This window comes from Macaca nemestrina, chromosome 6, assembly GCF_043159975.1.
Source record: "Macaca nemestrina isolate mMacNem1 chromosome 6, mMacNem.hap1, whole genome shotgun sequence".
NCBI lineage: Eukaryota > Metazoa > Chordata > Mammalia > Primates > Cercopithecidae > Macaca > Macaca nemestrina.
The window spans coordinates 175,851,887-175,875,630 of NC_092130.1; the positions used below are offsets into that span (position 1 = coordinate 175,851,887).

The 23,744-nt window shown below is 39.3% G+C and overlaps 1 protein-coding gene across 1 annotated transcript in view; it reads right to left on the reverse strand.

Annotated features, from left to right (window-relative positions):
• Positions 1–21,881, reverse strand: part of LOC105489456 (interactor of little elongation complex ELL subunit 1) — a 72,805-nt gene extending 50,924 nt beyond the window's left edge. The window contains exons 1-7 of the mRNA XM_011754289.3: positions 21,569–21,881; positions 9,176–9,234; positions 8,534–8,568; positions 5,720–5,738; positions 4,385–4,496; positions 2,361–2,437; positions 1,270–1,307 (exon numbers count right to left, since the gene is read on the reverse strand). Coding sequence (XP_011752591.2) covers positions 1,270–1,307; positions 2,361–2,437; positions 4,385–4,496; positions 5,720–5,738; positions 8,534–8,568; positions 9,176–9,234; positions 21,569–21,652 — 424 coding nt within the window. The 5' untranslated portion in view covers positions 21,653–21,881. The remainder of the gene's footprint in view (positions 1–1,269; positions 1,308–2,360; positions 2,438–4,384; positions 4,497–5,719; positions 5,739–8,533; positions 8,569–9,175; positions 9,235–21,568) is intronic.
• Between the last annotated feature and the right edge of the window lie 1,863 nt (positions 21,882–23,744).

The following is a 23,744-nucleotide window of genomic DNA, read 5'->3' on the forward strand; positions in this document are numbered from 1 at the left end:
TCATTCTTAGCAAACTATCACAAGAACAGAAAACCAAACACCGCATGTTCTCACTCATAGGTGGGAACTGAACAATGAGATCACTTGGACTCAGGAAGGGGAACATCACACACCGGGGCCTATAATGGGGAGGGGGGAAGGGGGAGGGATTGCACTGGGAGTTATACCTGATGTAAATGACGAGTTGATGGGTGCAGCACACCAACATGGCACAAGTATACATATGTAACAAACCTGCACGTTATGCACATGTACCCTACAACTTAAAGTATAATAATAATAAATAAATTAAAAAAAAAAAAAACAGAACACAAAATATCATTCATACTGCCAAATTGTCAGTGTTAGTGCAATAATCAAATCAGAGGAAAAATTGTTACCAAAATATTCATAGAGTTTAAGTCCAAAAAATTTGGTTCAATCAAGATAAATTAGTGACTAGAAATACTTTCAGCAACTATTATTATATGTGCCCTGACGCAACTAAATTCAAATTCTTACTTCACACCCTAAATGAAAATAAACCATCTCTGAAGTAGAGCACTAGCAAGGCAATGGGTCAGAAACCCACAGCAGCTAAGATGTCCCATCTGGCAAAGCCCCTTTGTCTCTACTTGGTATTAGGTCTGTGTCCTAACCACACAATGAAGGGAGGAAAAAGCAAATAAAAAGATCTTGAGTTCAATTCCTACCAATTCCTGAAAGGTTATTAGCTGAAATGTCAGCACTTAGATTCTCACATAGTCCCTCTGCATTCGTACCTACTCACTGTAGGCTAGAACCCCCAACAAGAGGGTAGGGCATGGGAGAGGATCAGGTACAAACCGGACAATCCCTAATGTACAAAATGTCATGGAAATCTCTGTATGTGTGTTGTAACTATCTAAACACACCAGTTTCTTGGTACTAAAAGTAGCCACCCTTTCTACCAGCCACTTATTTCATTAAGAAAAAATGAAAAAGCCCCATGAGATTCAACTTTCCAAATTAAATTTTCATTACTGCTTTTTGTAGCAAAAGTATGGCCTGCTATTATTTTGAGTGCAGTAACATTTCAGAGGTTTGCCACATTCCATCTCTACGTTACGATATGGTAATTGAGAGTAGTATTCACACTTCTCTCTAACAGACCCCTTGATGCAGTCATCCATGGAGGTACCATCCAAAACCACAACAATTCAACTATTTGATCAAGAAGTACCTTCTCATACAGTTACCAATGATTTTTTGTACTGACCAAAAACTTCAGGTAACAATAGTGCCACTTACCTTGCAGCTTCTTCACTTTAGCTTCTAGTTTCTTCTTCCTAATAATGAAATTGTATAAGTTAAATGCCAAGAAACAGTGGAATAGGAAAAAATACGCTCTTATAATTTGTGGCACATATTTTTTAAATTACTAATATTTGTACAACAAATTTTCAGTCTGAACTAGTATCCTAAGAGAGAATAATATACTATTTAGTGTGAAATATCTTTACAGTGGATTAACAACTTCTGTCCTTTCCACCAGAAACACATGCCATGGGCCTGTCGAGTTTCTGCCATGAGTACATCTGGGACCTTTCCTGAACCGCAGTGACAACATTCATGAGCCTAGCTGAAGTGTCTAAGTGTTCTCTAAGAGTCAGTCCAGAGTCTAATGAGTTAAGGTCACTCTTCAGGAGCATGCATGGTGTTAACAGTGGTCACAGCACCACTGTACGGGAAGAAGTGGCTGGAGAGCTGCACTTGTTTTCAGATGGATTTCTGAGAGTCTGAGAAGGTGGGTAACTCTCTAGAGTCACTGCTTCATTACATCTACATTCAATTGCTTTATGTATAGCTCACATTTGTTGTGAATAAACCTGACTACAGTATGAACCTCAATGATCAATGGGATGCTTTTGAACAGCCCTTTTTATGAACAAAGACACCCATTCCACATGCTATTGGTTAAAGCACTGGTACAAAGCAAGGGGTGGGTCACTATGTTCTGACACACAGACACGTTGTGAATGCATATACAATGCATTATATACATAAACACCTTTAGACACACACAGACACATGTGCATGCATCTATAACGCATATACATAGAGACAAACACCTTTATGGAGTTATTTCTTTGTGCAGCCCTTTAACATATGACTATTTATTTAATGTTCCTTATGACCCTTCAAAGTAGATATAACTTCCCGTTTACACATGTGGAAACCAAGGTTGAGAGACTAACTAGTTCAAGACCATGCAGCTAATTATGGCCAAGAAATCCAAAGACTGTAAAAAAAAAAAAAAAAAAAAAAAACACTATTGACTTAAGAATTATGTATTTTCAAAAATGAAACGCTATTTCTGTAGTAATTTAATAACTACTTACTGAGCATCACTCTTCAAGCATTCTTCCTTTACACGAGCATATTCCTGATGAGTATCCTGATACAACTTTAAAGAACTCTTAAAAAAAAAAAAAAAAAAAAAAAACAGATATTGTCAAAATGAAAGTCACTGACCATTGGTCATAACTTGCTTTGACTCTGATAAGCTATTAACCAAATAAACAGATATCAGGCAGAAAACCAAAGTACAATTCACTGAATATTTTAATAGAGGTAACCAGATTCTTAATAGATGACATATGACTAACAATACAATCAAAAGGTATAATACTTAAAAACAATATACTAATTTTATTGTAATTCTAAATCTTCATAATTGGTTTAAATATCAAACAGCTAATATTTTTGCCTCAATTAATTAAAATTCAATATTATCCTGAAGAAATATTAGAGCATAATAAATTTAGCTAATGGTATTGCTACAGAAAAATATAAAACAAATAATTATACTTAAAGATAGCTGGGGAAAATCTGTGAATACTGATATATACACCCTGACAGCTACTATAAAATGGTAAAGACACTGCTATTGAGAGTTCTAGTGGGGTATGATACATATACATTTCTTCAATCTCAACAGCTCTGAGAGATTTCTTTAATCTCAACAGCTTCATTATTCCTTTTTTACAAATGAGGAATCTGAGGGTTTGACAGGCTGACTTATTCTTCCAAAGACAGTGACTGAACGACTAATGAGGGTTATTATTAAGGTCTGACTCCAATGTTCATGCTTCTTTTCAAATAAGGCTGAAAAGATTATATAACCAGAATAGAGATCATTGAACACTGTGATTGTTTCTGTTTAACTTTGACAGCATAGTTACACATATAGTAAGAATTTCTATATAAAGAGAAAAATAAGTATGTACTATTAAAGCACATAAGACCTCAGACAGCTACATGTCACCACTAAAATAGCACAATTTGAGGAACACTCTCTAGAGGTACACACACCACTGTGAGAAGTGCCTAGAGAGAAGAGGTTAAGAAGTGACGATCATTCCAGGTGGCTGCTACTTGGCTCATGCCACTTAAATCTATGGACTTTAATGTTTTTATCTGTAAAACCTATGAATTCTAAGATTCGTGTAGGGAGTAAACAACAATTTACATAGAAAAGTGAGTTTATAGCATTTTTAACAAACTGTGTTACTGCAACCTGACTTTGAAAAGAAGAAGAGCGTCCATGAAAGGATATATGTATCAGATTTTTGTTTCTGAAGTGGGCATCTTCTCCCAATGCTCCATCTCAGCTTAATAAGTATCACCCAAAGAAATCAAACACGCCCTCAAAGAAGTAACCCCTACCCTGAAGCTTACTTATAAAAGCATTATTGAAAGACTCATTTTTGTGTACCTCTCACAATGACAAACCACAAGAGACTACACATGATTGTCAAAAAACAGAAATAAGAGATTTTTTTAAAAAGGACCAAACAAAGCTGTTAAGGTTACAGAAGTATACAGACATTGCTTAAAATACTGACTAGTTTATGAATTATGAGAGTAGGTTCTTTAAAGGACACCTTAACTCATACCACAGCAGAAGCCCTACACACTTCATTCACCACTGGGCTCTCCAGAGCTAGGCCAGAGCTACTTAAGAAATAAAATTGTCTTGGGCTCCCTCTCTCTTATATACAACAATTCCTTTACATTTCAAGTTCGAATTTTTGCATGTTATTTTACATTTAAGCAAAAAACAAAGGTATACAAATCAATTAATGCAGAACACATAAAACCACACAAATTCACAGCTAGAAGTGTCCTCTGCTGACCCTCTCAAAAAGCATAAGCAACTAACACAGTATTGCAGAGCTAATAATCACTGTAAAGACTAAGCTACTAAGCAGTTAGTTCAGTGTTCTCTAAAGCTGGTAACACACTGACTCCTGACTAGCCTTTATCTCCTTGAACACATCAAAGCCCCCTTGTCCCAATTACACTGAATAAGCCGATCCTAATTCATTGACCATAAATCTTTACAGAAAATTATTATTGGTACCTTTTTCTCTTCTAGCTCTGCTTTTAAAGATCCCAGCTCTTCCTGACATTTCTGCAGGGGAGAAATTTTTTGAAGCATCTCTTCCACTTGGTGATGCAGAGTACTATTCTCTCTGAAGACAATGAATTAACATTATTACAGAAAAGTATCTATAAGGAATTATTAAATATATGTGCTTATAATTTCAGATTTCTAACTTGGAACAAAAAAAAAGGATGAAAAAATCTTTTTAAATGCATTCCTCTCTACACCAACATGATCTTCACATTGCCTTTATTTCTTAGGCATAGTATTTTTTTTTTCTTTTCTTTTTTTTTTTTGTTAGTCAGGGTCTCACTCTGTTGCCTGGGCTGGAATATAATGGCTGGAGTATAGTATGTACTATTAGTATGTACTATATTAGTATACAGTATGTACTATATAGTATGTACTACAGTATGTACATACATACACGGCTCACTGCAGCCTCGACCTCCCAGGCTTAAATGATATTCCTGCCTCAGCCTCTGAAGTAGCTGGGACTACAGGTATGTGCCACCACACCTGGCTAATTAAAAAAAAATTAATAGTATAAAAATTTTACTATTAAATAGTACTATTTACTATTTAATATATACTATTAAATAGTACTATTACTATTCTTATAATTTGGCCTCTCAAAGTGGTGGGATTATGGGCATGAGCTACTGCGTCCAGCCTAGTAATCTATTTTTGATAAAAGTCTACCAAAAAGCCCTGTGAGAAACAAGTAAAATAGATTCTTAATTTGCTTAAGAATACTTTACAGTAAAATCACCCAAACAACCTGGCTGAGAGTCTGGCTATTCCAATCTTGAGTCTTGAGTTAATAACCATATATTCAACTCAAGTGACAGGCAATTTTATGGCTTAGTTTATAACCACGTTTCATCTTCTACTGGGTGATGAATCCAAGCAGAGAATGAAACATTACCAAAATTTTGTGTAGGCCTATTTTCAATTGTTTAAAGTAACAGAAGATAAACAACCACATTAAATAGTGCAAACCAGGTAAACAACAGTTAATGTGACAGCAATAAGCTTCACTTCAATGGCAATGCAGTCAGTAAAAGTTACTGAAAAGTGAAGCACCAAGTTGTAATTTAAGACCTTAGTAACAAATTCATTTGAAAAATTTAATAGTAGGAAAACTCAAGTCTTCTTTTATTGTGAGCATCAAAGCAGCATTCTGTATTATGAGTCAATCCGATGTACATTTTGCTCAAAGCTGCTTAAAAATCTGCTCTAATAAATGTCTATCTCAGATCAACTACTCAAATAGGTGGTATCATAAACTATGAAAACAGGTTAGCTCACCTTCTTGCAAACTGCAGCTGTAAAACTTATTAAAGAAAACTCTGAGAATTTTATCTTCTGATTCTTGTCTGGAGATAAAACTCATTTTACAATTATTTTTAATAATTTGTGTTCAACATATATACAGGCAAGATCATAAATACTAGAAAACTATATTCAAAATGAGATCTATAACACAGCGATAAGTCATCTTACTGAGTTACTTCCATTTACCATAATAACATGTATCAAAAGTAAAAATACGTTTCTCTAAATAGAGTTCTGTGAATAAATGTATGATTAGAATTAAAAGAATACAGACAAAGCAATATGCAACTAACAGAAAATACCATGATTTCTCTATATAGCGGAATCCCCAAACCTGTCCTTCATTTTTCAAATAGTGCAGAGAATAATTTCAGCAAAAAGTTATGTGCTTACAAAAACCATACATAACCATACTTTTTAATTAGAAAACAGATCATAAAATCTACATAAACTCTCATTTTTTACAATTTATGTAATTTGATAACCTTATTTTACCATCTCATAAAGCCAGTAAAATATTCTAAGATAGCAAAAAACAATTCCTTTTTGTTTCATCTCCTAGGAATTCCTGTATTTATATCACAATATAGCACATGTATATTCATAAAAACATGTCTGCATCCTACTCTATTAGAATGTAAGCTTCTGAAGGTTTCTGAAGGTCAAGAACTATATTTTATTCATCCTAAATTACAGTAATCTTTTCAAAACAGGAAAATTTAAAAAATACCTGATGAAATAAAATACATTTCTTGCCATTTAGAAAGAGGTGATAATAAAGTAGTAAGAATTACACAAAAGAGCTGAAATACTGAATTATCACAGTGCAGTTATTGAAGAAATAACTTTCCTACCTTGAAAAAAATGGGAAAATGTACTGCTACTTTAGTAGCAAAAGGAACCAAATTATATTTTTAAAAGCCATGTTAAATCTATGACATTGGTACTTCAAGTTGCAGAGCAAACAACTGCATATTTGAGGTACAACAAATGCATATGGAGCAAATGTGAAACTTTTTTTGATGTATCTATCTGTAGCTGACAATGAAGCCAAATATCATATCACAGAATGAACCTCTGAAATCCAGGAATAATTAAAAGTTTTATCCATTAAAAAAGAATTCTCATAATTTCTGTTTAAAAATATTTCTGGTCAAACTCTAGAAAAGTAAAACAATTATTTCTCTGCTAGGTTTCATGTGTAAGTTACCTCAAAGAGTGTGCATATTTTTTCCAGGAATGATATAATGAACACATACTCTCCTAATACTGGAACTGCCCATCTATTTCCCTATTTAGCTATCTAAAAGTTGTAATAATTGTTTCCATACACCTTTCACTAACAATTGAAGGTATTATTCCTGCCATAATATGCATGTATAGTTAAATGGACTGATGGTTTTAACAAATAAGGCATATGAGATTTCCAATGACCTTTATTTTTTAATGTAAAAATTCAGATACTAAAAATAAATCTAAAGGATATCTCTTAATTTTACGATTTTCACACAAATTAGAAATGATGATGATATGGTCTGGCTCTGTCCCCAACCAAAATCTCATCTTGAATTGTAAACCGAGTTGTGATCCCCAGGTGCTGGGGTGGAACTTTGTGGGAGGTGATTAGATCATGGGGGCAGTCCCCACCGTGCTGTTCTCCTGATAATGAGTGAGTTCTCATGAGAGCTGATGGTTTTATAAGGGGCTTTTCCGCACTTCGCTCTGCACATCTCTCTCCTGCCACCATGTGAAGAAGGATGTGTTTGCTTCCCTTTCCGCCATGATTCTAAGTTTCCTGAGGCCTCCCAGCCATGCAGAACTCTTGAATCAATTAAATCTCTTTCCTTTACACATTACCCAGTCTCGGGCAGTCCTTTATAACAGCATGAGAATCAACTAGTACAGATGGTACCAACACAAATAAATAAATAACTGGTGATGACATGTAAGTTCAGGTATGACAGAAATAATATTGAAGCAGGCCTCAAGTTATTGCCAAAGCTGAACAGCTGAATCTGTCCTGACATCAAATATGAAGCTAAATTTCAGGGACTCCCTAAAGGAATACATATGTTAACTTTTATGAGAGAAACTTTATGTTTTTACAGGAAATATTTAAATCAAGGTGTCACCACTGCAAGACATGGAAGGATCAATTACACACATCTTTTTCCCACTGCTAAAAAAACAGCTGACCAGATGCTAACTCCACAACTGAGCTCATTAAATGGCTATTGAACAAATGGTGACTATAAGGCCAAGAACTGTCTTCTGACTGCCCAAGAGCATTCGTGAATATACAGCAACACTATTTCTAAATGATTTTGGAGAGATATATATATTTACACACATTTCCCTGTAAATCACAAAAATAATTGATACAAGTCAATTGCCCAACATTCTGAATTTCCCATACTGTACTTCTTGCAGATTCAAAAGTAACATTCAGAAAGTATCACATTCAATTTCACATTATTCGTATACCTAAAAAACATGTTATATCCTCAGTACAAATTAAGAGAAACCCACCCACTAAAAAGCTTATGAGACGTTAAGAAAATCAGAATCAACAAGAAAAATAATCTACTCATTTTTAAAACTCATCATTAAACGTGGATTAAGAATAAAAGGACTATCTGTTTACTGTGCTTGTGAGACATGCTCCCTGCTGAAACCTGTTAAGTACTATCTTCCAAAAGGCCTATGACGAACAATTCTCACATCTCTTTCAGGAATTATACATAAGTTAGTTCCAAAATTCAACGAAAGAAGCCGGTAAAAGGATATCATCACATTTCTTCTGATATTCTGTTAACAAATTACTGAAACAAAGAAAAGAAAAATTACGTTACCTTTTAACTTAGAAAATATACTATGTTAAAATTATGTTTCAAACCATGCAAGGCACCCTCTAGACTTCCTAGATTTCCTGAAACAAATGTATCCTAAATTAATGACTATATCACCTTAAATTTCTCAAAAGCATCACGTTGATATATAAGCCTTTTATTTAAAATCCTTTTGATCTGCGTAGTATCTTGGCTCATACATTCATGAGACTATTACAAAGCTGAAAACCAAAACATAGGAAATCTCCCACCATGGCTATAAAATACTGTTAGGAGGTTTGAGGCCCAGCAGTAAAGCTAAGAAGGTTTCGAAGATAGAAAACAGATTTTTTAAAAAGTCCAGTTTAATAAAAATAACTTCCTACTAACCCATGAGCTTTGTTTTAAAGGCCTGTGAACCTCTAACAAAAGGTTCAAGTCCCAAAGCTCAAGGGGAATTTTACTATAATCAGCACCATGTAGGCCTCCAAAGGAGAAACTCTAGTGTTCAGTCCAGCCCTGGGGGCCTAAAAGCATGGCCTGCTTCAGCCAGTTTGTCAGGTTTACAAAGTTCTGCCAAACAACATGCAAATATACTTACTCTGTATTGATAATTTTTTGTTTCAAAGTAATTAATGCTTCAACATATTCATTCAAATTCTGAAAGAAAAAAAAGCCACAGTCAGTTGTTTGTTTTTATCACATGCAATTACTTTAAATGTAATTATTGTCTGTAACATTATTTATCAAATCTAATAATTTTAATAATTACATAAACATAGAAATGTTAATGTATTACTTACATTGTGTAGAGCACAATCTGAGCCCATGCTGCCTCTCTCTAAACATGTTTCTTTATCTGAACGACAGTACTCCTTTAACAGCAAGGCAGTTAGTTGTAAATATGCTTTTACTTTGTACAATTCGTGACAGAGCTCAACAAATATTAACTATTTTTAGTTTGCTATTAATTATCAATCTTTACCCTGTATTGTTTCTGAAAGGATTTAAGGCTACCCCAAAAGATACATAAATTATAAAAAATACAACAACAACAAAAAAAAACATGGGGGAGATGAATAGAAATATTAAAATGGACTAAGATTAAGTGAAAAAATATATAAGGATCTAGGCCGGGCACAGTGGCTCATGCCTGTAATCCCAGCACTTTGGGAGGCCGAGGCAGGCGGATTATCTGAGGTCAGTAGTTCGAGACCAGCCTGGCCAACATGGTGAAACCCTGTCTCTACTAAAAATACAAAAATTAGCCAGGTGTGGTGGCGGGCACCTGTAATCCTAGCAATTCAGGAGGCTGAGGCAGGAGAATCACTTGATCCTGAGAGGCGGAGGTTGCAATGAGCTGAGATTATGCCACTACAGATCTCACCAGTGACAGAGTGAGATTCCGTCTCAAAAAATACATATATGTGTGTGTGTGTATATATGTGTGTGTGTGTGTGTGTGTATGCATCTATATTACATTTTAGGGACCAACCACAAATTTGGCTCTAAATTATTGCTATCAACCCAAAAGGAAAACATCCCTCATTACACTGTTGAAATAAATGTACCTAAGATTTTAAAATGAGCTAATTTTTTCTTTTCATTAGCTTCTTTCCTTTAATGTCTCCTTTTTCCATCACTAAATACTTCAGAAATAAGGACTTACTTTTTCCATCACCAAATACTTCAGAAATAAGGACTTACTTTTAAACATAACCACAACAGCCTTTCACAAGTAATAATTACACCAAGTAATAATTTGAAATTATCCAAACTATGTTCAATTTTAACTGATTATCCCAATAGTTTTCTAGATAATCCAAATGATTTTCATATTTACAGTAATATTTCCCTTGATGATAATGTCTGCCTTTTCTTCTCAGCTGTGTTATGTATCTGTTAAAACATCTACACATTAAAATAAAGTCAAATATATAGTTTCTCTTGTAATCTCACCATCTGTCAAAAATCACTTAGTGTGTTTTTAACTTTCAACTGTCAGAACTGCCACCGCATATATAAAATATATTTTTGGATGTACTCCATCTATCAAATTGCCGTTGAGGGAGGTTTAGGTCATTTTCCAGTCTTTACAGACAGCATGCCATGAATTTCCTTGCCCACTCCTTTGTCAGACAGTCTATTTTTCCTGAGAATAAAGTCCAAATACTGGTTGGTACTGCTCGACCAGACTTACGTATTTCAGAGGTTTACACTGAAAAAGGTAAAGGATATAAACTGTCAATTCCCAGATTAAGAATCTGGAATAGACAACAGACATTTTTTTAAAAAAGGTATTCCACCATTTTCGTATCAGGAAATGCAAACTAAAACAACAAAAATTTACTTTTCGTCCACTAGGCTAGACTGAAATAAACATATTGGTAAGGATTTAAGGAAAATAAAATTCATACTATGGGTGGTACTATTTGAAGAGCATTTTGGCTGCATATGATAAAATCAAAACACGTACAGTAATAATTTTTTCTATTTTTCCTCTATGCATTCCTGAAGGATGTTTTCTACATCCTGGTTGGCTTTTATACCCAAGGTTAATTTGTTTTTACCACTAGCATGAGTACTACATTTATGTTGTTGTTTTTGCTATATTACATTTCCTAATTGGTTCTTGTGGGTAATTACTAATTTTTGTTTGTTGATTACAGTAAAACCTGCTCATTTTATAGCAATGTCACTTATAAACATATACACAAAAGATCTAAATACGATATATGCAAAGTAAATCCAGCAGTGCTGTAGATTCTCTTGGATGTGTTATGTGACTAGTTGCAACATTCACTGATAATTTTATCCTACCTTTACTCATGCTTACACTTCATTTGCCCTCTTTCCTGAACTGACTAAGGTTTCAGCACAATATTGAATAGTAGGAGTAATAACAGGTGTTTTTGTCTTAAAAGTTGGAATTAGTTAATTAAATTTGCTCTGTTCCAGGTTATTGGTTGATATCCTTTAATCATGTTATGAAACTTCTACACAGTCTGCTAAAAGATTTTCATGTATAGGTATCAAACTTCATCAAATAAATTTCTGCATCTATTTAGTTTCAATATGTATTTTTCTCCCTTTATTTATTAATTTCAGTGAACTACAATAGACTTTCTAATGATAAAGCAGCCTTACATTCCTGGGGATAAAAGTAATCGAATACTATGTTAACACTATTTAAACACAATGAGGATTCCATTCCCCAATATCCTACTTAGGTTTTTTTTTTCATCTATGTTCATAAGTGATATGCCTATACCATTTTTGCACTAAAATGAGTAGGATGCCTTTCCCTTGCTAAAAACTGTAAGGAGGCAGTAAACTAGGAACACCTCTCATACATGAACAACACTTTGCTAGGTACAGAATTGTTGGGTCACCATCTGTTAAGCGTTAAATCATGACCTGCACCACAAAAGACATGCTGAAGTCCTAACTCGTAGTATCTCAGAATGACCTTATTTAGCAATAGGGTCTTTACAGATATGATCAGGTTAAGATGAAGTCATACTGGACTAGACTGGGCCCTAATCCAGATTTGTGGTCAGACAGAGGGGATGCATGCGTTTGCTTTTATTTCCCTCCCTAAAACCAGCTAAAACTACAGTCAAAAAAATTTTTTTTTTCAAAAGGCAAAACCAACAAGGATGACAAGAGGATAAAAGACAAACGGAAACTAGAAAGCAGACTCAAGAGTGCTGATTTAGCACCCAAGAAAGTCAGCAGTGGGGAAAAGTGAGAACCAACTCCATTTACACTGCAAAACTTCAACAAGCTTGAGAATCAGTAACATGGGTTCTTTTGAGACGAAGGTGAATGGGGATGGAACTAAAACAAGCACTAGTTGCAAACTTTCTCATGAGCATTTAATCCCAATCCCCAACCATCCACCATGCCTCAGAGAAATCGCTCCCCCGCAGCCAGCAGAAGGAGGTTTGCTTTTTGAAGGTCTCTGTAACACCACGGCCCCTTGGGGCAGGTGTACTATGTCAAAAGAACAGGGATTAAATAAACCTAAGCACAGTGGTCTAAGATTGGCTGCCTGTCTCTCTCCATTTGGCTTCCAAACAGTGTAGTCCTTCTGTCTTCTACGAAGAAGAATGGAAATACCTTCTTAGAGATAAGATCTAAAGGTAATGACACTGGATATTCTTCAATCAATAAATGGCCCAACCAGACTAGCCTGCCTTGACATTCAGACAGAAGCCCCATATCCTCGGTGTATCCGCTACTCACTCTTTGCAAGGATTTCCGAACATGAGACAGACCTGCAATGTGAAAGAGGTTAAAACAAGCAAAAGCAACCCGAAGTAAACAAAAACTGAAAAGAAAACTTAAAAAATGTTTATTAAAAGGATGAGATAAATAATATATTTGTGAAACAAGTTATTTCTGAAAGGAATATTCAGAGCTCTTAAAATTGAAAAAAAAACTTAAAAATGAACACTCTAGAAAAACTAAAACTAAAAAACAATAACAAGTGTTGCTGATGATGTGGAGAAACTGAATACATTCCTCATACATTGCTGGTGGGAACATAAAATGGGGCAGCTGCTGCAGAAACTAGTTTTGCAGTTCCTCAAAATGTTACATAGTTACCCAACGATCCAACCATCCCATTCCTAGGTATACACCCAAGAGAACTGAAAACAGAGTCCATGGCAAACTTACACACTGATATTTATAGCAGCACTATTCACACTAGCCAAAAAGTGAACATAAACTAAATGTCCATCAAAGGATGAATTGATTCACAAAATGTCACATATCCATACAACAGGAATTATTTGACAATGACAACAAACGAACGATACATGCTACAACATGGACCAACCTTGAAACATTATGTTAAGTGAAAAAAGCCAGTTACAAAAGTCCATGTATATTCTAGAATCTATTCATATGAATTTTCTGTAACAGAACCAAAAGTAATCCAGTGGTTGCCAGAGACTGGAAGAAGAGTGGAAAGACAGGAAATTACTAGTAATTAATACAGGGTTTCTTTGGGGAAGGTGGGGGATGAAAATGTTTTAGGACTATGTAGTGGTGATGTGAATTGCACTGAATTGCATACAATAAAAGGTTGAATTTTATATGTAAATTATATTTCAATAATGCTGTTATAGCTAAATGAAAACCAGGACAGCAAAAATGACAAAGACTCAAAATATTTGACCATAAAGTTAAAAAAAAAAAAGGACCCAGAAAATAAAATAAAAACCCAGACATAAGAAAGAAGGAAAATAAATAAAAACAAATAGGGTATCAACAGAAGAGGCCCCACATACCCAACAACAAGAGTTCCACATAAAGAACAAGGCGAAGATGGAGACCTAATAAAAAAATAAAAATAAAAATATTGGTATTCAAGAACAGTTCCCAGAAGCAAACCTAGAAATTTCTAATTGAAATGGCCTGGAATATGGACTCAGACAGGATTCAAACCATGAAACAAGAACAAAAAATTGACCACTGGAGACAAAGCAAAGATCCTACAAGAATCCCAAGAGCAAAATAAAATGAATCAGGTGATACACAAAGAATCTGGAGCCAGAATGGCTTCAGACTTCAATAGCAACACTAAAAACTAGAGACCTAGAAAGCAAGCCTTTGAAATGACAAAGGGCAAGTAATTCCAAGATAAAATTCTATACAATAAATATTTTCAAATCTGCAAAGTCTCTACAAACTTACTTCCCAGACATCCTTTCTCAGGGGGTACTGAAAGATGTGAACATGGTCCTTCAGAATGGAGATGAAGGTGAAGAGAGCCCTCAGAATGCTGCTGTGTACCAGAGGAGAGCAGGCCCCAAAGCTCGAAGGGAGAAGAAAATCAAAGACTGAAAAACGAGTATTTATGCCAAACTGGAAGAGACTTGCAAGGGAAAGGAGTTATTTTTCGACATGCATTTAAACTATTATTTTTTCTAAAATAAAAGTGATTCTTCTTCTTTTTTCCTCCCATTCTCTTTTGAGTTCTTTGGTATCCTAGCTCATCTTTCCCATGAGGCTTCCAGATGTCACTTTGACTTGTCAAGTACTTAGGGAGAGACACCAAAGAAACCTCAGGCTCCAGAGTCACAGCATCAGATTCACATTCCTATTCCACCACCACTTTCTGCTGAGTGACCTTGGGCACATTTAACCTCTCCGTTGCCTCGAAACTATTTCATCAGTTTCAGATGGAGAAACTGAAGCACAAAGAGTTTAAATAACTGGCATACTATCAGGATTAAATAGGATGCACCATATAAAGTGTTCAACCCAGTCCCTGGCATAGTAGTAAGCACTCACTAATATCTTCAGGATGAAAAACTGAATTAAAGATACAATCATTACCAGGGAAAACAAGAAACCATGCAGAAAACACCACAGCTTAGCTTCAAATAACACAGTCATAAAAATGTCAACTTCAAATACTGATCTCGTTGAAATCATAACTATACTGAACAAATGGAGAGAGAAGAGAGATGCTTAGGTATGGTGGAGTATGGGGCAGTAAGACAGCTGAATCCTCACCTCCCAAAGTCAGCAATGAGAGTCCACTACTTAACGACAGGCAAGTTCATTGTAAAACACACAGTGGAAGCAATTAAAAATGGTTCTCTCTTGGAAAGCAGGGATGAGTGGGACTGGGGGCTGCTGACTGTCTTAACAACTCTTGTATATCTATCTAGTTGCCTTTTTATATTTAACTGTGATAATAAAAAAAAAAATCACAAAACACTATTATAATGGGAAAACAAAAGATTTCTGTTATCCAATAGCATTCTAGTCTCTGACTAACATTATTTCCCAAGGCCCTGCTGCATATCAGCTCAAATTTGGTCAGATACTGTATTATCTGTGGTCAGATATTGTAATACTCTAATAAAACATTTTTTTTTCCTCCTGTCAGATTCAAATGTCATTTATGTTGGCTGAAACCAAGGCCTCTAAATAATGAACCTCTCAATTGTGAGAGTGAGCAGGGTATGCCTTGGTGAAGGGCGCTCAGGCTCTTCTGATCCACATTCATTCCTGCACAGGTCCAGCTACTATGGAAGAAATGAGGTTCAAGGTGTTCTTCCTCTCCAGGAGACACTAAGGGTTGTTTCCTTGATTATCGCTTTCTCCTAGCAGCCCTGCTCTCCCCTTCTAGAGCTTCTATTATACAGTCTATTGGAAAGTTCAGGCTTATTTTCAATTCTCTCCTCTTTTCTCTCATAACTACCATCTTTTGTTATGCTTTGCCTTCTGGGTGATTTTCTTAAGCTATACTTATTCACTAACACAATTCCCATAGCAGCCCACTCCCTTACTCAAGACTTTTTGATCCCCATTTACTTCTCCCCTCTAGTAGACAATTTTAACTTTATCCATACAATACCCTCCTGAACTGTTACTATGAATGTTGATGCCCATGCTTCCTTCCTTTCTTGGGAAAGTACAGTCACGCCTGGCTGAGCACTCAGGGCAGGGAGCAAGCTAGCAGGCCTACTGGCTGCGAAGACATGACAGAAGACATGGCCAATGCAGCCGGGAAAATGGTTACGCTAAGGCAGTAAATATATAGATAATATAGCAAACAAATAAATACAGATGATAACGGGATATGTAGTCTGCTCAAACACATCAGTAAATATGTGAGAGGACAGTTTCTTAACTTCAGCACTACTGACATCTTGGGCTAAAAGGAAGACAGCATGTTCGGCAGAATCCCTGGCCTCTACCAGCTGGCTGTAGCACTCCCCAAGCCCCAAGGTGTGTGTGTAGCAAACAATTAACACAGCAGGCCTGAAAACATGATCCTTAGCAAGACCTGCTTGCAAGGCGGGCCATTGGCTGTCACCCGGGGACTCGGATTTCTGGAGGGTTCCTTCCCATCATTCCCCGAACTGATGGAAGTGGCTCATTATGTGTGGTTTATGCTCAACACCTGCTTTCCTTGTGGGAGTCTGGAATCTTGGTGCTTGCTAGGCAGAGGGTGCCTACAGGACCAGACCCCAATAAAAAACTCGGGCACTAGGTCCCTAATGAGATTCCCTAGCAGACAACACTTCACAAGTACGGTTACAACACGATACTGGAGCACTTAGGCATGTCCTGTGTGACTCCACTGGGAAACACTCTCAGAAGCTTGTGCCTGATTTCCCCAGACTTTGCCCCCTATGCCTTTTCCCTTTACTGATTTCACTCTGTATCGTTTCCCTATAAGAAACCACAGCCATGAGTATATCTATATGCTAAGTCCTGTGAGTACTGAACCTGAGTATGGTCCTAGGGACTCCAACACTGACAACCCAAAATGTCTTCAGAAGTTGTAAAAACGTTCGCTGAGGAATGCAAGGCTCTGCTGCTTAAACTTTCACAAACATGAAAGACAAAGACTAAATGAAGAAGGCTGAAGAGACATGACAATAAAATATAACACATATTCCTGACATGACTTTGAATAAGAAAGCAAAAAGCCACTCCCAGGTCAGCAAGCAAAATCTGAATAGGTCTACAGCTACACCAATGTTACTATCCTGATTTGAAGGGGTGTAGCGTAATTATGTCGGAAAAAGTTCATATTTGGAGGAAGTATACCTTGGAGCATGTACGGGAGACAAAGTGTATGTGTGCACACAATGATGACGCAAATGCAGTAACATGTTAACAATTTGTGAATTTGAGAACATCAGGGTGATTTGTATCATTCTGGCAACTTTCTTGTAAGTCTGAAATTATTTCAAAATAAATTATTTTTAAACATCACACTACTCACACTTACTGTTTTGCTGGAAGAAATCTGGCTAATTACTCAGCATGACTCCTCTCTGATAAACCACTTCTTCCTGGTGTGCTTGCTGTTTATTAACTGCTCTTATTTAAAATCAAAGCCTACAGTGATCTCTAGCAGAGATGACTGCGTCTTCTCACCTGTTAGAACCTCTGGCACAGTGTGGACTGGAACAGGGCGACAAGGCAGGAATGTCCACCTCTCTCTAACTGTGCCTCAACACACACCCACCCACCAAACCCAAGCAGAGTGGCTTCTGGGTGCTGGGAAGGCAAACCCCAGTCTCTACAGCCCCACCTCAGTTATCCCCACCTCTACTCTGTGCTTCATCTGTCATCAACTACTTTCTCCCCTCCAAGCCTCGGCACAACCTGTTCTGTCTACAACACTCTCCCTCCATCTTTTCCCTCTTAGTTAACTGCAAACCATCTTTCGGACCTCAATTTAGATTCACTTTTATGAAGCCTTCAGAGAGGTGGCAGAATTCCTATATGGCTATCCCTGCTACATGCTCCCAGAGTACCTCATATGTCCCTTACCATAATATTTATATTACACATAAACTGTGGTTGCTTTTCTACTTAACTGTAACCTCAACTAGAATGAGCTCCATGCCTCTTCTGTTCATGATTATATTCTGAAACACAGCATAGCATCACATATACATCGACGCTCAATAAATGTGTTTGGTAAATGAATGAATTACAATTTTGTGAGTATTCCCTGTAACAGAGCCATTTATAAATCAATAGGTCTGGAATAAAATGTTTCAAGTTCCAAACGACACTTAAATCACTAGCAATTATCAGTGGGAGTCCAGCACAAGTTTATGGATAGGCTCAAATCTGTACCAAGGACAACCATACACCAAACTCACTGAATCTAATCTATATACATGAGATGAACAACATAATCGTGTTTCAAACGCTCATCTGGATCCCCAGGAGAATCCGATGGTTTTGCACTGCAGTGAAGTCAGCAGATACGGGCCTCTCCTTCACCAGAATAAAGTGCCTATGTCAGCTTCACTAGCTTGACTAAAATACACAACTTAAGATTTACTTAATCATACGTAATACATAATATGACCAGAGTGAGGACCCACATTATCTGACTGCCAAAGTTCTGCAACCCACGTGGGCATTGGGCTATGGATCAGCAATGAACTACTGTAATTAATGAGAGTAACAAAACAGATATGAAGTAATTTGTGAGACTACGAACAAAAGGCACAGAAAACGCAGTCTGTCTATACACTTCTGAATCAAATAATGATCTCTGCAAATGTACTGTTATTTCTTCAACAACTAAAGAAAAAAAGGACAGGGAGGATTAAGAAATGAAAGGAAGATTTTCAGTGCAAGCAAACCACTATTCAAGACAGAGGCAAGTTAGCCTAACATTACAGTTCAAAACAAGTCACAACACCAAAACCATACCTAGTTGCAACCCCTCAATCCATCCTGCATACCACTAACTGTTACTTCTACTACAAGCACTGTCCTAATGTAACTATGCAAAAACCTTCACCATCCCGTAATACTGACAGAAATAAGTACGATAATTTATGATCCATTCAAGGTTCTCTATAAACTGCCAGGAACCTAGTTTTCTAGACTCACTTTGCACAACTACAGAATTCCTCCGGAGACTCCACTCATAACTTTCCCCTAAAAAGGTGATCCAATTCCAGGCCACAGAAAATCCAAATGCAAGTGTTCTGACCTAGAGAAGAGCTCTGTAAACTAAGGCCCTACGCCAGCGTTTACAAAGTTTCAATGGAACACAGGCATACTCATTTCTTTATGAATTGTCTACAGATGCTTTCACATGAAAATGGCAGCGCTGAGCAGTTCTGAACAAGCCCCCGAAGCCTAAATACTTGTGATCTTGCCCCTTACAGAAAAAGTCTGCAGACCCCTGGATCTAGGATTACCCTTACTGATGTCTTGAGAACCCACAGCGGGAATGTGGCAAGGGTGGAAGAAAGGAGATTCAATCTCGAGGCCATAGATTTGAGTAGTTCACACCACGGTGGAAGCAGTGGAGATGTCAAAAAGCGGGTGAATTATGAAGGTAGAGCAGACAGAATCTGATAAACTGGATACAGGTTATGAGAAAAAAGAGCTGCACCAAGGATGTCATCTAGTTTCTGGCCTAAGCAACCAGAAGGATACAGTTGCTAAATTTAACCAGAACAGATCCATGACCGAAAAGCACAATTCACATCAGTAGTTCTTCTGCACAAAAGCCTCCAATGACTCACCATTTCCATCAGAGAAACCCAAACCCCAACAATGGTCTACAGGAGCCCACACAATCAGGCCCTCCTCCTACCTTCCTGACTCCCAGCATTCACTCCGCTCCAGCTTCACTGGCTTTCTGGCTCTTCCCAAGCACACCAAGCCAGCTCCTGCTACAATTCTTCACATCTGATGTTTCCACTGTACGGGAGACTTTACTTCCAAGATTTCAACAGAGCTTATTCTCTCAGCTTTGCTCCAATATAAACGTTCCAGGACTCCCTACTTAAATTCCAACAGCCACTGGCCTAGTCCCCACCCATTCATTCCCTCCCCATCTCCGTTCAATTCATCAACAACGTTTTCCTTACCCTCTAACATAACTCATTTGTTTCATTTATCCTGCCACCCTGCTAAAATGGAAGCTCCAAGAAATCAAGAATTTTTGTCTTTTTCTCCCCCAATGCCATATTTGCAGTGTCTAAAATACAGCAGGTGATCAATAAATATTTGTTGAGTGAATTGGCTCAAATAATAAATACAATGTATTAAATATTCGGGAGAACTGCAATCACGTTCCTGGGGTGGGGGTGGGGGGCGGGGCGCGTTATAAGATACCTACACAATGCAGCTCAGTGAAGGCAATGATCTTACTATTAGTTCTCCTTCTACTCACAAAAGCAGCACATTTCCTTCCTCCCCTCCCCTCAACACTTAAAATGTTTGCAATCACTTCACAGATACTGCACTTTAAATGGAAACCAAGTTTCTCGGCATGGCCTAAGCCTGCACTCCCTTCCGGTCACATCAACCATCTTCCGTCAGCACTGTGCTCATGCCAACCATACCATGTTGTGCTCATCAAAGACACCCTGCTCTTTCTCACCACAGGAACCTTTCCACCTGTTAATCCCTCTATCCAGAAAGCCTCTCCCACATCTCTTCTGACAGCCTGATCCTTCTCATTATTCAAGTATCTAAAAGTTACTGACTCAAAAATACCCTGACTACCCTAGCTGAGAGACAAGACCAATATTCCAACATCCTCCTTTATTTTCTAACACCTAAAATCTTCTAAGGCCTTATTCACACACACTCATATTACTTATGAGAGATCCTATTTTGTTCACCACAATGTCTGTAGTTCCTAGAACACTAGGCAGAGTAGGTGATGAGGTGCTGGTGAGTTCCGTTTTATCACTGAAACCGCGATAGGAGGAAGTTAAAAGAGACCCCCGACATCAGGCAGCTAGGAGAGTCGTGGGAAATGAGGGGGACTATTTCCCTAGCACCACCCCATAAGATCTGGAGCCATACTCCAGCAATTCTCCCTTATGTCACTATAAAGAAGAGCCCACGCCGCTGTTAGAAACTTCCAGGCTCTGCATGTCTTTAATAAACTACTTTTATCAAACAACTGACAAGCTACTTGGCCAATTACTTGGCTTGCTTTTTAAAATATTAGCCTCGGGATGGCACATCTGATATAAGCTGAAATGCCTCCCTGGACTCTTCGAGTCTAATGACTCAGACAACCCACATGTCACGTAAGATTCTGCCTCCAAACAACAAACACTCAAGATGGGCCAGAAGACCAAAGCGTTATCCTCAGGGAGATGATTGCCCTCGGCGTTTCACCTGTCCCTCACTGACCTAGGGGGTCAGCCCCAGGCCGCGCTGAGGCCGGGTAGGGAAGGTGGGGGCCCTCCAGAACTCGCTCGCTCCACCCCCACCGTTACACCAGCGCATTCCAGTCAATGAACTCTGGGTTTCAATTCTAAATAACGCAATGGAAGCCGTCCCCAAAACTCATGTAGGAAAAAGGCAGCAGGGAGACGAGCGAGCATGAGCTTCGGTCGGGAAGAGAGAGCAGCGCACTGAGGCACAGTCCGCGCGGCCGGACCCCACATCCCTGCGCTCCAGGCCGGCCGGGCCCAGTCGCCCCACGCGCCCGCGGCCCCGGGAGGTGCCACACCTGCTGCAGAGAGGCGCAGCCCTGACATCGCGACAGGTCCGCCGCCGTCCCGGGCGCCGCCGAATGGGTCTCGCCCGGCATCATGGTGCCGCCGCCGGGCCCGGTGGGCACGCACGCCTCAGGGGCCCGCGGCGTCGGCCCCGTCCTGTCTCTGCTGATGCCGCCGGGGCCGCCGCCTGCCAGGCCGCTTCCCGCCAGGTCCGGGCGGGTCCATCCGTGCACAGAGGTCCCCGTGGGGCTAGCGAAAGGCTCTCCGAGCCAGAGCTGCCTCAGGCACTAAAAAGAAACGCTACCCGGCGCGGCCCCCGAGCGCGACGCAGTCCACTCAGGGCCCCGCCCCGCCCTGGCTCGCCCCGCCCCTCCATAGGGCGCGGGACTGCCTAAGGCGCTGCCTGAGCAACACCGGGAGAGGAGCTGTGCGATGCGGCGGGGGAAACCCCTGCAGAGGAGCAGCCAAGAGGAGTGGAGGGATCGAAGGTGCATTCCTTCCACTGTTGAGGGTCGACCCTTTATTGCCAGCTTGCTGTACGACAGGCTTTCCATAGACACCTAAAGGCCTCCGCTATGTGGGCGGTGACCCGCCCGTGACGTAAGCTCTAGACGCCTGAGAAGTGGGAGGACCCCGCGTCCAGGACAGGAAAGTGCGTGATTTACAACTAGAGGGACAGGCGCTGTCCCGGGACCCGTCCTGGGCCAGGGAGCAGGAGAGGGAGGGACTACAGTTCCCGACTTGCCGCGGGGCGGGCGGAGATCGTGCACTTTACCAGTGCGCTTCGGCGCCAGTTGCATGGCCTTGGCAGCCAGTGGCGGCTCTCGTCCTGTAACAGTCCCCTTGTCTTCCGACCTCTCGCTGTTAGGTTACGTGTCCTTGCCGGTCGCCGCGGCAGCCCCTAATGCCCGAGCGGAGGGTTCCCAGGCCCAGCTGTGGGCGCCACCGCCCACCATGCGCCAAGCCCAGAGCCTGGTTGAATCCTTCGCCACCCTGTCCATCCATTTGGCCATTATCCTGCCACCTCCAAATCCTGTTTTTGACACCTCTCGGGAGAGAGGGAAAGTGGAAAGAAAAAGGAATAAACTCCTCGTGGCCATAGTTAGTGGGTAAATTCAGATCTCGTTTGAACCGAGGTTTTTCAGAATTGTCTTTTTAGTATTCACAGCTTGTCACCATCAGTACCTTGTTGAGAAGCCTCTCGCAACCTCCATCGTGTGGTTATAAAATCCAAATTCCTTATAAAGTCCAAATTCAAGAGGAGGAGTGCATGTTTAGTTAAGTTACTGTCTAGACCTTACCAGCCAATTTCTATCTCTTCAGTATGGAAATTGCAACTGAAAACACTCCTTCCAAAAAAAGCAGTCTGCATTTTTCTCTTCTCCAAATTTAGCACCCCTGACCTTGCTTACACACTCTGGATACCACCTGCTGTGGAATGACGGAGTGGCGGAAGCAGACATCCAGCGATAGTTAGATTTCCTGACGTTGACATCCAAGCAAGAAAGGCGTGTACCTGAGGACCTGCCCGTGGTAGAAGTCTCAGCTTTTCTCAGAGACAGGTAGGCAGAAAACAAGGGTAAGGTTAAAAAAGAAGAGGGAAGTGAGCAGATCCACAGCGGGACGCAGCTATACAATGGAAGACAGACCATGTGACCCATTAAGGAAAGGGGCTGCAGGTATTAGAGAGAGACCTGTAGGGATCATGATCGTTCTGGTGCTAGCGTCTGATCCCAGACAAATTTATCTTCACCATTACTTCGCTTTTATGTACGGTTACTTAAATGAGTGTTTTTCCAAAGTACCTTACTGGAGAAGACACCAGCTCTCTCTCCCTGTACACCATCCACCCACAGCCATGACGCGCTTTTATGATTAGGGGCCCTTGGAATTCTCACTGCTGCCTCCCTGTCTGTGCACCCTTGCGAGTGTTTTCCCTCACCTGGAACACACTTCCTTCCAGCTCTAGGTGTGCAAAGCCTACCTGCTCTTCCAGTTTCCGTGGTTTACCTCCACAACCCCAAGGATCTCCAACCTTTTTGTGCCCTTTAGCACGGAGTAATTTTTAGTAACACCCCATTTTGAGTTGGATGAGAGTGATTTTTATGTCTTAGAGATGAGTCTTCCCTTTAAATGCTGCAAAGTGCTGCGTAGTAGATGTCAAATGAATGTCAGAAGGAATCAAAT